General features: G+C 37.4%; 1 protein-coding gene across 23 annotated transcripts in view; it reads left to right on the top strand.

The window, feature by feature from the left end:
* PLCH2 (phospholipase C eta 2) overlaps positions 1-16,401 on the top strand; it is a 121,732-nt gene that overhangs the window by 53,701 nt on the left and 51,630 nt on the right. For 4 of the 23 annotated variants that reach the window (XM_037381443.1, XM_037381445.1, XM_037381442.1 and 1 more), the window contains exon 1: positions 13,102-14,140. The exons of 10 other annotated variants lie outside the window; for them this stretch is intronic. In XM_037381443.1, the coding sequence (XP_037237340.1) occupies positions 13,993-14,140 (148 nt within the window). In that variant the 5' untranslated portion in view covers positions 13,102-13,992. Of the gene's footprint in view, positions 1-72; positions 285-13,101; positions 14,141-16,401 lie in introns of those variants that run through there. 9 more of the 23 variants (XM_037381440.1, XM_037381428.1, XM_037381439.1 and 6 more) reach the window with 4 other exon arrangements.

Below are 16,401 nucleotides of genomic sequence, written 5' to 3'. Positions count from 1 at the left end.
GCTCCTGTGCTGGTTTCTACCTGTCAGCAGCTCTGATATACCCCTGTACAGGGAATAAAAGATGAGCTTGCTTAGACCAGAAGCAGCAAGCATCCTTGGGAACCTTCCGATATTACATTAAAGACCAACGTGCAGTGTGTTTTTTCTCATTATTTAAAGAGTGTTTTGAAATATAAGTGATGTACATATGGTCTTTGCTGCTTCCTCTGGTGTTTTGTTCACTTGATTCTCTCACTGGAATATGGATGATGCAAGCACCATTAAATGCCTCAGCCCAGATGAAGGTAAGGGGAAATGTTATTTTAACAACCTTTTTGAGGGAAATTAGTTTCACTGTAGAGAAAGTATAGTTTACAGAGCTTTCTTGGACACTTCTTTTCTGTTATTCAAATGTAAATGCTTAAAATAAATCTATAGCAATTTCTCAAGGCAGTCTTTGCTGTACCATACCTTTGCCTCCTGTTACCACCAAACTTTAAATAATACCTGCATCTCTAATGGCTGCTTCTTTCTGCATGAAGAGTGCAAAGGAGGAGTGCACCAGGTATATTCATGTCCCTTTTCTGCTCGCTGAAGTAGCTGGCTGTCACCGTAAAGACAGACTTTCTATTTTTAACCATAGACCTTCTGCTACCCACATTAGAAGAGACAAGAGAGACGCCAGTACTATTGTGAATCAGCTGTATTGTTTTTAATTTTTTAAAAATATGTGATTTGATTCTAATTAGATATAGTTTCTTTATACCCATCAAACAAGAAGAGTGCACAGAATCAGTTTGGATTGAACGTGTCCCTGCTGGAGTTATACTGGGGATGAATTCACTCCTCTCTGTGAACTTGCCTCAAGCTGTTAAAACTGTGCTGCAGGTTTGAACTTAGAGGTCATACCTGCTGTACTGATGGCTTCTTAAGAAATCCTATGAATTCAAGACCAATTCTCAAAAGCCCAGGTTTTATTTTTTAAAAGCTGTATATTCCTGTTGTTTTATTTGGTAAAAGCCAGATAAAGAAACCCTTACCTGTGATATATTTAAATTGAATCAAATGCTTAGCTGCTTGTCTCTACACAATTTGTATTTTATGCCTGTTAGGCATGTGGTTTTACAATAGTTATGCAACAAGTAAAGAAGCATGACTTCTGTGTGTTCAAAAGAGCTGCTCTGTGTGCACTGGATACTGTTCTAAAACCTTCACATCTTTGGGAAGGCAGATCAGTAGCCCGACTTCCCTTGTATTTTCAACTAAAAGAATACTTAGTCGCACATTTATTAATATCTTGCCATATCTTTTGAAGGAGACACTCATTAAAGTTTGTTTTTCTTTTATAACATTGGCTGAAAAAAAGCACATCTAAATTAAAACTTTACCAAAGTGGAAAAATGCTTGGATCTAACTTGACGTTTAGGTTTTGGAACCTGGTATCCAGTAACTATGGTTTTGACTCCTCCATGTCCATATTATTAGCATATCAAAAATAAGCTAAAGCAACGCTATTCATTCAGAAAATGAGAAACGTTAATGGAGACAGGTGTGGCTGATTAGTGACTACACAGGTACACTGCAGGAAATACTATCCCAGTAACTGAAGAAGGATGTGAGAGTGAAAATTAAAGCAAATTGACTTGGAAGAGTCATATAGAGCAAAACTGGAATTAAAAATAGAGGATGTCCATAGAACATATCATAGAAAAATCTTCTATTATAAATAGAAATAGCCATTTTTTTTTTCTTTTTGTTCTTGGTGTTTTTTTAAAATTACCATTTTGGTAATGATATTCTATTTTAATAAAAATAATACGAAATCCAAATATACTTTAGTCTGTGACAGATTTAATGATTGTGAGAACTGTGCAAATAATTCAGGTAAATAATGAGTCTCAGTCTGCATCAGAAGAGTAGGAAGACATTAACCAATATTTTCCTTCGAGATTTGTTAAGAATGAAGCAGAGATGATGTTATGCATTTAGACATTGTCAATATTTATTTAAATAGCAAATGTGCTATTTAAATAAATTATTATTTAAATACTATTTATTTAAATAGCAAAAACTTGAAGCATATTTTAAAACTTGGCACAGGGGTTTATGTACCTGTGCCATATTGCTGGCATAGACTCTAGAGGTTTGGAAGCATGCAAGCTTTAATTTAACAAGATGCTGAATAGCGAGAATGGTGAGAAACTGTTTCCTATGTGCAAGAATTTTTCTTGCTCCAAGGAAAGAAGTGATTTTCTTAAATCTTCCTAAGCTAGAAATCCCAGAGTTTTGGATTGAGTTGATTTAAATGGTACAGTTTGATTGAAACTTTTTAATTTAACAGACTTTTATTGATTGCATTTTTTAACAGAAGTGTTTCAGGACTGAAAACCAAAATACTTTGGTTTTGAAAATGTCATGAGTGTTCCTGAGTATTCCACATCTAATTACTGTTCTCTGAAACCTGATCTACCATTGTGGATTCTTTTGTAAACAGACAAGGTCCTTGAGGAAGGTGTGATGGAGCAGGAATTTTGTCACCCAAAGCCCTTTTGACTTCTCTACTACTAGGTTCAGCTTCCAACTTCTGAAAACCGGTATGAGAGAGAGGGCCTCTCACTTGAGGATCTCCCTGGAGAATCATTCATGTGGCAGTTATTCAGGTTTATTCCTGGTTTGCAGTTAGCAAATGCTGACTGAGATTTAAGGATGTTCACCAACTCGGTGTTTCTGCCAGATGGTGTCGTTCTAAGCTAGCTAGTGGAAGCATCTTGAAAACAAATGGGGTAACTTAAAAGAGCAGAGGTTTCATGAGCTGAAGCTCATGGAACTACTTTTCTTGCATCATCAATAAAAACTACAGAAACCTGAGTCAAGAAATAGAATCTCAAATAGCCCCGGAGATTTCAGACAGGTCTTTAATAGAAGAAAATTATTTTAAATGTATGAATACTCCTTCAATGGGTAAAATTTTCTTTTCTGATGGATGTGTAATTGCATGCCCTCAGCTCCTTCCTATGTCTGGAAGCCCATTTATCCTGGTGTAAAGATAGATGTGACAATTGTCTTCCACCAGTAAATATATGAAAAAGAATGATCTTTTAGGCAAAGTACTGCTGTCATTCTTAGAACTGAACTCAGTTCCTATCTATTACTTAGTATACCTGTGTGACTTTGGAAAAATAATTTAATACCATCCAAGTTCAGATCCTTATCCTAAAACTGAGATGCTGCTTTCAAATTATATTGAAAATAAGTTCATTTACGAAGGCTGTGCTTAATTACTGTGGGCTTCATGTTAATATAGTGTGGACTCACTTTAAAATTAGCTCATGTGTTAAAGAGTGACTATATCATACTGGAAAGTTCCCAGTGAAATTATTTTCTGGTAGTGTCCCTGTTTGTGAGAAGGAGGAACAGCTATTCTTTCATTGGTTTATCGGGAGCTTTAGGTTATAGTTAGGTCTGGAGAACAGAAATGTGACCACAACTCTGTTGAAGAAACTAATATATTGAGCCACCTTTGCTTTTCTTGCATGAGTGCAGTGGAGTGAGATGAACAACGAGCATCATGCATCTGTTATCCAAAAGAAGGATCAGTGAACTAATTAAGGTAAAAAAAAAGAAGCTTATTTTTGTCTTCAGAAAACACTTCAGGCCTGATTTCTTGCTGACTTCCACTTTGTGCAGTCAATTGTACTTATAAAAAGCAGTGGAAAAATGTTTCCAGAGCTCAGTTCTCACTTTGCATCAGTGGAGGTAATTCTCATACCCACTTTTCACAAGCAGAAAATGATGACATAAAATGTCCCCATGCTTTGGAATAGAGATCTGAAGTTTGCTGGAATGCACCTTCTGGTATCTTTATGCAATTCTACCTGTTTGTTACCAAAAAAAGTATGGTATAAAGTAACATGAGTCTAAGGCTATTAAATGCTGGGAAGAAGAAAGCATGGTTTATTACTGAAAGTTTAGTGATCTGATGTATTTCTCATGTAGTGACGTCCCTGGGTAGCATACAAGGAATCATTATCTTTTTTTTTTTGACCCTTCATGTGCCTCTGGAATAGAAATTATTTACACTTTTCAACCTTTTAAAAACACTTTCTTAATGTATTTATTGCTCTAATAAATACAAAAAATGCATATGTGAGACTAAGCGAAAATGTGAAAGTTCAAATTCAGTACGCTGGACAAAATTGGGCTACCACGCATACGTCCTTTTTTCCTGGCAGAAATTTTGTTCTGATCCAAAGAAAGAGCTTTGTCTATTTCCCTGATGTATTCGGACACTGTGGGAAGAACAGTGATTCCAACAGGCTATCCAATTTGTAGTTTTAATGCATTTCTTCCTATGGCATCATCTTGTTTGATATTAAATCAGGCATTATTTATTATACAAAGTGACAGATAAGAAGTCCAGTAGAAAACAGATGCAATGAAATGCTTCTTATTCAGAACCATCACCCTTTTATAGACAAATGTTAGTTTTTTTAAGGTGATTGAAACGCTACAGTCTGTCATTTAGTTGAACCGAGGAAGGAGCCTGCAAAAAATAATGCTTCTAAAATAGCTTCTCTATTTCTTAGCACAAACTAATGTTCTCAGCTGTGTTTCTCAGTTGAATTTATCAAGCAAATATCTTTTCAGATTTTATTCCATAGCAATTCTAGAAATTTTAAGCAGATAAAAAAATTTACATTTTTATTTCTGGTCCGCTGAAAACCCAAGAACTTTCAGTATAGATAATTGAATTGGAAAATTCTGCACAAGGTTTCATGAATGTAGGGTTAAATTTTCCTATTTGTTAATTAACATTTACCTGTATGTGAGAGAAACAAGTGCACAATGGAAATGAACACTGCACAACAAATTAAGTTTAAAGGAATATTTTCTTTATTCTCTTGTTGATGACCAAAATTATCTCTTGTGGGACTGCTGTTGAATGTGTATATTTACATTGCAGGATTCTGTTAATACCAGAACTGAATAGGAGAAAAATAGCATAAAATATTCTCTGTATAACTGTTTTTCTTGCTGTGGTTAGGTAGTTTTTTTAATTAAACTAATCAGAGATCTTAACCAAATTAAAGGAAATTATGACTATCTAGTTTCTAAGAGGAAGAATGTAATGCTTCTTTAAAGGTACACTTAAGTGTTGTGAATCCTTGTCTGATTTTAGGATTGTGAATTGGTTTCCCAGTTGAGAAATTTTATTGTCCTTATTATAAACAAAAAAGCAGTTTTTATCTTCAGTAAGATGTAAGAGAGTAAGAGCAGCCCATGTTATGGTGTGATGATGAAAGACCAGGTGCTTACCACGAGGGGCTTACTGAGAATAGATTTGGAACCTAAAGCATAATATGCTTTTTGTTTCTTGATGTATTTCAGTTAAGTGTCTATATCTGGCAGTTGTTACATCTTGCAAGTTCTCCTCAGGTCAAACTTCATGGTGGACAACATAAAACATAAATCAAGATGGATCCTTTGTTTTGGCAGTCATAGAAAACTTAGCCAAATTAATTCACTCAAACAGCTGTTTTCATGTTCACTCCCATGTTGGCATGCCTTTTTAAAAAGAAAAATAATATTGCTCTATTGTCCCATAGCAATTGCTGCTCCAAACCTCACAGCAAGTTGGTGGTGGGAAGCAATAAGGTAGCAGAAGTGCAGAATTTCTGAAGTGAAGATCATAAGCATCAGTAATGACACCGTTCTTGTCTCATTTTTATCAGAGTTGTTGATCTGCCATTGTGTTACGCTAGTTTGACACAGGTGTGATACAAGAAGTGAGGGAGAAGAGATAATGCATTGGATGCTGGTTTTTCTATACAGCAAGTGGCAGCTGGTATTTCCTTCAAATATGCACCCATGGTTCTTTCTCTTTCAGTCTGAGTTCAAAAAGGGTCTTAATTTTAAAATAATTGCTACTCTTTGGGCTGAGTATCAGCTTGTTACAGGTTCATATTATAAAGTCTGTTGATTTTTTGAATGAGTATGGTTTTGCTTTTCAGTTACGTTTTTAGAGATTTTCTAGCAAAATGGTTTTATTTTCCCTGTTGTCACTGTTAATGATAATTTTATGATGAATTGAAAACAGCAGAAAAAAGGAACCAGAATTTGTTTTTAAGGTCCCAATGCTAACATGGCTTGTGAACTGATTTACACAGGTATGATGCACCTTCTTAGGTATTATTTCTGTTTCACCATTTGCAAGGGTTCTTTAAAACTCTTCTGGTAAGGAGTTGATACAATCAAGATGATTATTCTTGGAATTTAGGTCACCAAAGAAAAATCAATACTTTGGTGTTCTCTATTTCTCCAGCATCACATTTACTGATTTTGCCTTGTTACTAAGATGCTTTCTTTGCTGTTCTGACCTCAATTATAGATGGTTTACTGATGCCTCATCTTCAGTGTGATTTAAAAAAAGGAAGAGAAACATTGCAAAGAAGATTTCATGTTAATGCGAAGTGGGCAGCTTAAACTGATACCTTACATGCAGATGCTTGTGATTAATATTCCTTCTGTCCCTGGACAGAATCATTTGTATGGTGAATGTGAATTCAGTTCAGCTAAAACGGAAAGCTTTCCCTTTTTAGGGAATTACAGAAGGAGGGATAATTAGTGTTGACCTCTGCAGGTCTAAAGGTGTTATGTGGCAGAGAACAACATAAATTTCATGGCGTGAATTGGCCTGACACAGAAGGAATGTGGACCAGCCCAGTACTGAACAAAGTCCAGAAACACTGTGCAGTGTGGATCTCTAATATATTTTCTGGAGAGCCCATTTTCACAGTTCAGCCAGCAAGCTGACTCTTTCATCAGCCTTCAAATGCCTGACTATCTTCTGGTTCTAAACCCTGGGGGGACATGAATCTGTCAGACTGCTTTGTTTCAAACGCAGGCGGATATTGGAGACCATAGCAAAAGATAGAAATACTTTCTCTGAGAGCCCAGAAGCAATTACTTTACTTCCTGTATGTTTACCTGAACTGTACTGAATCCAAGACTAAAAAAATGTTGGGCAATAAGGTGTACTGACTTGCAAGCACTGACCTTGTTGTGGACTTACTCAGCAGCCTGTACTCACTGTGCCACTGTGCTGCTTACTTTTTGTAATCTTTCCCGTTCAGAGGTTACAGCAGGTGGTTCCTGCTTGAAGAAAACCACAATTATGGTCATCTTTCAAACTTACAAAAAGACCTACAGTTGGTGTCAAAGATTTACAGATGCTGGCTTCTGTGGAGTGATATATTTTTGAAAGGAAAATGAGAAGTTGATGAGTAGCAGTGCTTTCTCAATAATTCTGTCACAAATATTAAAACCTCCAACTTCTTTGGAGTGGAACTTGAGGCATTGATCTCCCATGAAAGCACATTTGCCCTATTTTAGTCTATGGAAGATTCAGCTCCATTTTAACCTACCCCTTGCACAGTCTGTGTAGTCAAACACTACAGTTACAGGCGCTATTGGAAATTTCAGCGCCCTCCATCATTTTAAAATCACATTTCTGTCTTCATTGTTCAGTGCTTCATGCTCTCTTTTGTTCGGAACACACTGATTGCATGTTGTAATCTGTGGTATGGATTCAGAATACAAAATTATTGCTTTACCTATTCATTTCAGTTTCATGAACAGTCGCCCATTAAAATGGTAATAAGGGATGTGAACTTGAGCTTTGTGTTTCCTTACAAGGTAGAAACAAGAAAAAATAGTTTATTTTCTGAATAGTTTACAGGTAGAATATATTCAAATTCACCCTAAATATGGAAGCAAAGCTTGTGAATTAAAATCAATTTATAGTGATGCACTTTACTAGTAGATGTATTTTCTGAATCTTTCAATCTGTCTTGTTTTCCTGTTCCAATTTTGCCTTGGAGCCGTGATTTCTTAGAGGTGTCTTCATAGAAGGCGTTCAATCATATTGATGGATTTCTTCCCTCCCAACCCGCCCTAATCTCCTTCTCAGTGTTTATGACCCATGTCACTGAACAGATGGTAAAGTGCTAAAAGATCTTTAAACGTAAAGAGTTTACAATCTTACTTCAATTAAGTGTGTAGGGACATTTTCCTATACAAGTCATAGGCTGCAAACAAGGTGACCTTAGTGCAACATTTGTAGTCTTAAAATCTTATATTTTATGCTGACTATTTTCGCCAATCAACAAAACTGTATTATTATATCTTTGCAAGAAAAAATTTTCAAATAGTCTTTACATTCTTTTTACTAAAGGTATCTTGGAAACTGAATTTCCTTTGTCAAAACCAGGATCAGAATTATCAGTAGAGTTTGGCAGTAGTCTATTGTTGTTATTATATGTTAATCATCGAAGGCAAAAAATATAGAAATATCTCAAAGATGGTGCATGCTTTTAGTGGAAAAGGGTTAAAAATATTTCTACAGTTTCATTGATAAAACATGACACAAAAATCTTAATGTGTTTATTAAAGAAAGTCTTCCTTAACGCAAAACCTACTCAAAGGCTCAAAACACAAAGCCTATTCTCATTTAATTAAAATAATTGCATCATTTTTTCCAGATGAGCTCAAGAGGACTAAATGTCATGGAAGGAGACAGACTAATTGTTGTCGTTACGTTAGTGCTGCTGTTGCTAATGGGTCCCAGTTCCATGAATATTCCTTCCTGTGAATAAAGTAGTTTAAAGGATTTAAGGATCAGTTCATTTTAATAATGCGACTTTCTAAACAGTTTTGGAAAGCTCTGGAATCGTTCATATTTGTGGTTGCTTAGCTAAGGCAGGTGCCTCAGGGCTGTCTTACTCATTGTGAATTCCAGTGCTAAAAGGATGCACCAGGACGTGCAACGTTACAGCCATTGCTGTTTCTCCCGGTGGAATTAGTAGCCTTGTAAATTGATGCATACTGATGACAGATGTATTTCAGTCAAACTAAATAACGAGTATATTCTGAGCCAGTGCAAAAATATGAAGCTTTGGAGCATGGTGGGTGAGAAACAGAAGCTAGGAAAGAACCTGGCTTCCACTTGCCACGGGCAAGATGAGTGGCTTTAATCTTGAGTGTGGATTACTGCGCTTAGGGTTGCTGTCCAGATGGTCTAGCAGTCTGTGGTAGGCTATAGCTCTGTCTGTGTCAAAGGTCAGTAGAGTGGAGTTATGTTAGAATTAAGGAAAAGGCAGCTTATATACAGTTGGGATCATGTTGTGGCCCAACCGGTGCTCTGGCCTTTCTGAGCCTGTGAAGGGGCAATTGAACGAGTGCAGGAAATTTGGTTATAACTCTCCATGTTTCTGAATTGTTGCCTTCCTTGGATTATCAAAACCATCTGAAAGTGTTTGTTTTAGTGAATTCTTAATATAAGTAATGCAGAAGAGTTGTCAGACAAAACCAGGAAATGTAACAGATGTTGTCTATGCCCCGTCAGTGTATGCTCCCCATATTCCTCTTGGCAGGAGGCTGTAGCAGAAACATCGGCAGCTGTTGCATGCAGACACATAGCAGTGCAGGACCATAGAGCACCACAGAAACCCAAAGGCAAATGGCTCCAGCAGAGGAGAAACTGAAACTGAGTTGACTGGTCTTGCTGTCTAGGTCATGCTGCTTTAAACCTTTAGGAAGCAGCATTTCTGGGGGCAGGGAAGAAACATAAATGACACGTTTAGAAGCAGTGCCTGAGCATCATGACTTTGGTTCATCAAGTCAGCCTTTCTGTGCTCCTGCTCTTTGTGTTCGTGCTGATGTATGTTGGGTTTTAAACCTTTACTGTAATTCAGATGTATTTCTAAACTGTATTTAATGATGTATATGTCAATGACATTTCTTTGCTTTTGTTATTTCCCTTAGAAACATCTTGGCATTTAGTACTTCATAAGACAGTAACAGAACTACTAACTCACATGAAGATCTTAGGATCTAACTCACATGAAGATCTTAGGCTGAGATATCTAAGATGTAGCTGTAACTGTAAAATCTGCAGGTTTTCCAGGACTTTTGGGCTGATGTTTACAGCTGAAAGTGTAAAGGGCAGGTAAAAGTATGTGAGAGAGAAAGCATACAGAGAAATGGCAGTGTGTCAGATGACATTGATTAAAAAAATATATTCCTCCCTTTATTTTATTAGTTGTGTTGTGGGTTTGCTATCATCTTATTCTACAGCCATTAGGAGCAAGATTTCCCTGGATGGGAAGTGGGAAATAGTGATACCTGTATTAAAGTTAATACAGGTATCGCTAATTGCTGCCCATGTGTTTCTACATATTTTGGAATTCGCCTCTTGTGATGAGGTTAGTTTGTTAATCTGGTAAACTGGGTCTGTAGTGTGTTCATGCAAGGATAAATGGAGTGCATAGCTGTGAAGTTACAAGTCTAATCCTTGTGGATTTACAGGTCGGTTGCAGTATCAGGTGTGTAATATGTAATGTCTGTGGTGGTCAATATATTGAACTTTGAAAATCCGTTTATTAAGTACCCCTCAAGTATTTTCTGTGACATCTTCAACTGGTAGCAAGCTGAAGCATAGAAATTGTGCCTGCATGTTGTTCCCTGATACAGTCAAGCTTCTTGCTATGCTGTGAGCCTAATTTACCTCTTGTGTTGCTTCTTTGTTTTGTCTTCTGCTTGATTCCTGATGTACGGAGGAGAAAAGCCATCTGAGTCTGGCCTACACGCTGAAATTTCGCACATTGAAAGGATTGGTTTTGTCTTTTCTACTCCACTGTTTCCCTATGCATTAAATAAATTTTAACACTATCCTTCCCTCAACAGTAAAGCATGCAAGTAGGAAAGGAATCCATCCATCCTGATGGACTGCATTATTGATAAACTTATTTGTCTCAGGATTATCTCTGTTTTGCCCACTTTTATCCATCTTCTAAACCATATGGATGTTGCAGTCCTGGACCTTCTGTAAGACGCTCTTCCTCTGTATGATGCAGTCTGGCTTTTCTGCCTTGCTTTAAGTGGATTACTTCTTTTGCAAGTCTTCTGACATTCTGGCATTGTTCATCAATTGTCCTCAGTTCGACTTTTAGCAAAGCCACAGATTCAAACATTGTTGGTTTTTAAATCTTTTTGTGGAGTGAAAAGCCTTTGTTACACTCAGAGAATAAAAAGTTTCTAAAGTGCCATGGAAGGAAGTCTTTAATCTGCATGTTGTGTCAGGTGAGCAAGATTTTTTCTGAGGATGTCAAGTGAGGCAAGAATAGAAACCCATTTCAATAGGCTTATATCCTAAGTACTCAGCTCAGTAGCTTAAGAGTTGGGAGAGGGATTATGTCACATTTAACCCTTTGTTATTCCCTGTTGCTTTCTCACACTGATACCTAGGATCCAGCTTTATCAGTAAATAGGGGGGCTTTTTCAAAAATTTTATTTTTCTCTGTTTACATGATCATTTTCTTAAGAGGCCTGAAGGATGGATTGATAGTGCCAGCTAAAATGATTTAAATTAACCTTCTCTGGGTGCTTTGGACTGCAAATCTAATTTTAACTTGAGCATTGAAATAGTTCTTCTATCCTGGTGGTATAAATCACTGGCATTTCTCTGCACTCTAATAAAAACAAATGCACATTCAAAGTCCTGCTTGTGCAGAATTCTAACTCTGAACTGTGAAACTACTATCTTGGGCAGCGCTGCAACAGGAGTTACATTTCACTCTTTTTCTCCCTTCCCTTTGTCCCCAGGTTGATAACACATAAATGGTTAATGCAGAATCTAGGATGTCCTTGCAGAATTAATGTTTGAATTTTAAAGGAGTGCTTTTTGCTGCCTAGCACACAGAGTACCAGCTAATGGGATTTTGTTGCATGTACAACCTGGAAGACTGCAAGGAATCCTCATTAGTGCTGCAAGAGGAAAAAAAAGGAGGAGCTAACCAACTGGAATACTTCTGATTTATTGCAAAAGTTTACCTTAACTCTGTCTCCTTATAACTGGGAGCCTTAAAGGAGCCTAAATGTCTCCTCCCTTGTGAGGTGCAGCGATGTCATTCTCCCCATTTAAGATGTTATGGAAATTAATATGGAAATTAACTGAGAAATTGTTTACTGATTTATTTAAGAAATTCAGAGAAGCATGTGGTAGAGCAGGTAATTTTAAGCTCACATTTCTCAGGTCTCATACTGGCCCATGCTAGATCTTGCTCTATCTGAAAAAAGGATTAGGATCTTTAGAACAATACTTATGGGTTCTTGCCTTCTGTGTAGCAGGTGCCTAATGTATGGATATATACTTCTTAGCATTTTGCCAGAGAAGTTGCTCCTGCTCCGATGACAATTAGTTTGCAGTCATTTCACTAAATTACTCCTGGAAGATGCCTTAGGAGAATGGAAGGCTATTGCAGAAGCATTTGAATAAATAGCAGAATGTGACAAGAGTGTATGTAGCATTACTGCTGCTGTTGATCCTTAGCACAGATCCAGTTTGTTTTTTCTTTGGAATTAATCAGTGGTTAAAAACTGAGTCCAGCCCAATATAAGAGCTCTGGGCATAGGTGGTGAAATAAACAACTTCTAATTGAGAGTGAATCATCTCTAGAATTAACTACTCTAAAGCTTTTTCAAACTGTGAAAGGAGTAGGAAGCACTTAATGAATGTGTTTTTAAACGGGCAATTTATGTTCAGCTCATCAAGCTAGAAGCATATTAGGCTTGTTGTACAGATCACAGATGGCAAGAGCAACTGTATATTGTACTTAAAACTTAATGAAGATTAAGAGGTTGTGGTAATATAAATGACAGATTTTTGTGTTTGGAGTTTAATGAATGCATTTCAAAAGGAATGAGGAAGTGACTTAGTGCTTTTTAAAAAATAATCTTTACCTGCTTTTATCTCTGTCAGTTTTCGAGCAACCTCACTGTTCCTGGTTTCTGTGTACAGCATTTGTTCTGTACAGTGTAGCTGCCTGGCTTGTGTCCTCGGCAAGTATGTTCTGTGGGGTTGTGTCATTTGCAAAGACATTCCTAAATGGGTTGTGAGATGGAAAGTTGCAGCTAACATAGGCTGAAAAGAAGAAGAAGAAGAAAGCACTTTTTTAAAAAAACTTTTTTTTTTTTTCCTACAGCTGTAACGTGTCATCTAAATCCCTTGACTGGATAGGGCAGAACCACAGCTTTAGGATTAGTGCGTATGATGGATTTAGGATTTGAAAGCAAACATGTGTGGCTGTCTTTCCATCGTATCTCATTTTTACTGTCTAGAGAGAAATGTTCTTTCTTTTGTCAGGCATGTCCGTTAAAACACTGAGGAGAACCTTCTGAGAAAGATGAAGACTGGTACAATGACATTTTGAAGAGCTGTATGAGAAGAAAATGTGATTATTCTTTTTTTTTTCAGACCTGGAAAGAGACTGAAGAGCTTAAGCACCTGGACAGATTCACAGTGAAAGGCAAGGGTGGCTCAGGAGGGCGCAGAGGGGAATGGATTGTACTATTAACTTTACACTTATTTACTGCAATGGATGTGGTTGGTTGGTTTTGAAGAGCAAGTAGAGCCCTCAGCAAGAGAGGAACTCACAAATCTGTTAGTTACTAAATATATAAAGGGGGTAGCTCTATGTAGGAATTGCTGTCGGAAGGAGGAAGCGGCATGGAAAAGCCAACAACTGAATTGCTGTAATGTCTCGGTGGGTGCTTAGCTGCTGGTAAAGTAGCAAAGGAAAGAGAGTATCATCGGGAGGCCTTTCTGGCCAGAAATGGGTTCATCTACGTGCCATTTTGCCTCATGGCCCTGTCCATGTCCATCATGTGGCTTCTTTAAAATGTTGAACTGAAACCCAGTCAAGCCTCAAAAATTGTCACATAGGTACGTCACATAGAATAAAAAGGATTTTGTTGGGATTGTAATTTTCTAATTCTGGACGGGAAGGAGGCCTGAATTTACTGTGAAACTGCTCTGTAACAACCTGAGAAATACCACTGGATTTTGGAAATCACAGATTACCTTTTTGTTCTCCTGATAATACTTTGATGCTATTACATTGAAAATGTGTACCACAGGATTTTGATACCTACTCAGGCTGTCAGTGCTCATATTCCATGCTGAAGCTGCCCTTTGTCTCAGATATGGATGCCTCAAAACCTCTGTTGCTTCAAAATAAGTTCTCAGTGGCCCGTCTGGCTGAAGATTTTTTCTGGGTTGGTGGCAGCATCGTAGCTTCTCCGAGATGGAAAATCGGCCATATTGGTAAGATGCAGGGTGAATACCTGCCACTTAATTGAACAACATGGTATCATCGTGAAAGCTTTCATGTTTAAATCTTTAGTGGCAACTTTATCTAGCAGTAGTGTGGGGGAGCAGAAAAGAAGGAAGAACTTGAGACACAGCTCAAGTCCTATGTTTTTTTGCTTGGTTGGTAGAATAATTCTTTTAGTCTTCAACAATCGCTCAGTTATAATTCCATTACTGATTTCTCTACATTCTTCTAGAATGGCAAAGTTTTACATTCTGTAATGTACAGACCCTTTGAAATTTTCTATGACATGGATAGAATCTGTCTCCCTCTGCATACCCACAGTAAGATAGGTTTGCTATCTGCCGGTTTGTACACCTCTCTTAACACTGGCTTTTCATGCAATATCTGTAGTTTTCAGAAAAGCCTTTGAAATGAGCATTTAGAAGCATCTCTGTTATCTTCTTCCATAGTAGGTCACTGGACTCTTGGGAGGTGGTTTTCTGAATACTGATATATACCATGACAAAATTCTTAAGCTTCACTAGCTGTCTGAGGAGGGTCCCTTTTTGCCTCATAGCAGCCTTTCTTTTAAATAGGTGATAAAACCAGCAATCCTTGTGGGAAATGGCTAGAGAAATTAGGCGTTTCCTGGTCTAGTAAATGCATTTTAATAGCAGCTGTCTTGAGCCATTCATGTCCAGTAAGGAAATCTGCAGTGGCCTTGACCAGAACAACCTGTTGCTTTGGAACCACTTTTTTTGTCATACTCGTCTGTGAGCTTTACCAATCAAAGGTACATTTTTTTTTAACAGGCAGGCTGAGGTATAGATAGCTTAGAAACTAATGGGAGCTTTCGCAGAGGCCCAGAAATACCATCCTACTCTGCTTCTGCATTTCCCTGGATCCAGATGGCTGATTGAGTCTCAACTAGAGATGGAGAGCTGACAGACTGGCCTCGAATTAAGCACCCTAATTTCCACAGGATTAAGAGCATCTCTTTTCCCATTAACATCTCATTTATTAGGGGCTGTGCTCTTTAAGGATGGATTTAGTCTTGCATTATCTCTTGTACGCAGCAAACACGGTCCCAAACATTGCTGGCAGAATTATACAGAAATTTTCTTTTTCAAAGATGCTATAGGATTTTTTTTTGCCAATTAATAGAGTAGTAGAGAGTCCAGAAATTTAGTGAGGCTGGAGTCAATGAGAGCAAAATAGGGGGAGCAAATTCTTGCACTAATAATAAAACGGTTGGTTTAAAAGGTGAGAAGGACCTGCTCACAAGGCTGTAGGAATGCAAAGTGAAACAAATGAAGATTAATGAGTTGGATGTGGTCTGTTTTTTAGTTGGATCCTGGCATAATGATACAAATCAGCCGGCTGTACCTGATCTATGAATATTGTAGACAGAAAACACCTTGGGTTAACTCTTGATCATGCCACTAACTGCATGGCAATGTCTCCTTTTCTGTTTTTTGTGGGGTTTGGTTCTGTTTGTTTGGGTTTTGGTTGGTTGTGGTTTTTTATTTGGTTTGAGGTTTTCTCGCTGTGTGAAGTAAAATCCACCCAGTAAGAACAGTCCAGTTTCTGTGTAAGAGGAAACTGAATCAGAATCTCCCTCGATGAGTTCATATACTTTAAATATGTAATAACGAAGAAAAAATAAATATACAATAAGTAAAGTTTGAAGACTATAAATAAATAAATAAATAAAGGCGGTTTGCCTCTGTTATGAACCACAGGATACTAAAATCTCTATGTAACAGAAGTTATTTTTAATAGCGATTCATTTGATTCATAAGGCAGTGTGTCAGGTAGGAATTACTACTAATGTATTCCATTAGCATAAGTGCCTGTATAAGGAGCAAACCCAGGCTGCTGTAGCCAACAGTTAATGTTAAAGCTTCAGTGATAAGACCATTACTTGAGCGAGTATCTTCAGGGTCAGAAGTGACAATCTGGTGACCTCTATTATGAGAGTGGTGTGATGAACTGTCGTGGAGATTCCTCAAGCTCGCAGAAATCAATTGTACAGTTCATATGCAGAATTTTTCAAAATACCTTCTGATTTCAAGACTTTTCAGCTGAACAGAATTCCCAGCGCACTGTACCGGATATATTTTATATATATTATGTATTTTATATGCTTTTATATTATTATACTGATTTTAAAAAAGATTTCATGCCTCCTGTCTAAACTGAAACTGATATTCTTAGCAGGAATAGTTGGAGCCAGTCAGTTCTTTGCTTTAGCTATTGATGAGCCAGTTAT

Source organism: Falco rusticolus, chromosome 3, assembly GCF_015220075.1.
Source record: "Falco rusticolus isolate bFalRus1 chromosome 3, bFalRus1.pri, whole genome shotgun sequence".
NCBI classification, from domain to species: Eukaryota; Metazoa; Chordata; class Aves; order Falconiformes; family Falconidae; genus Falco; species Falco rusticolus.
Note: the sequence above shows the minus strand (reverse complement) of the source record. Positions and strands in the feature narration are given on the sequence as shown.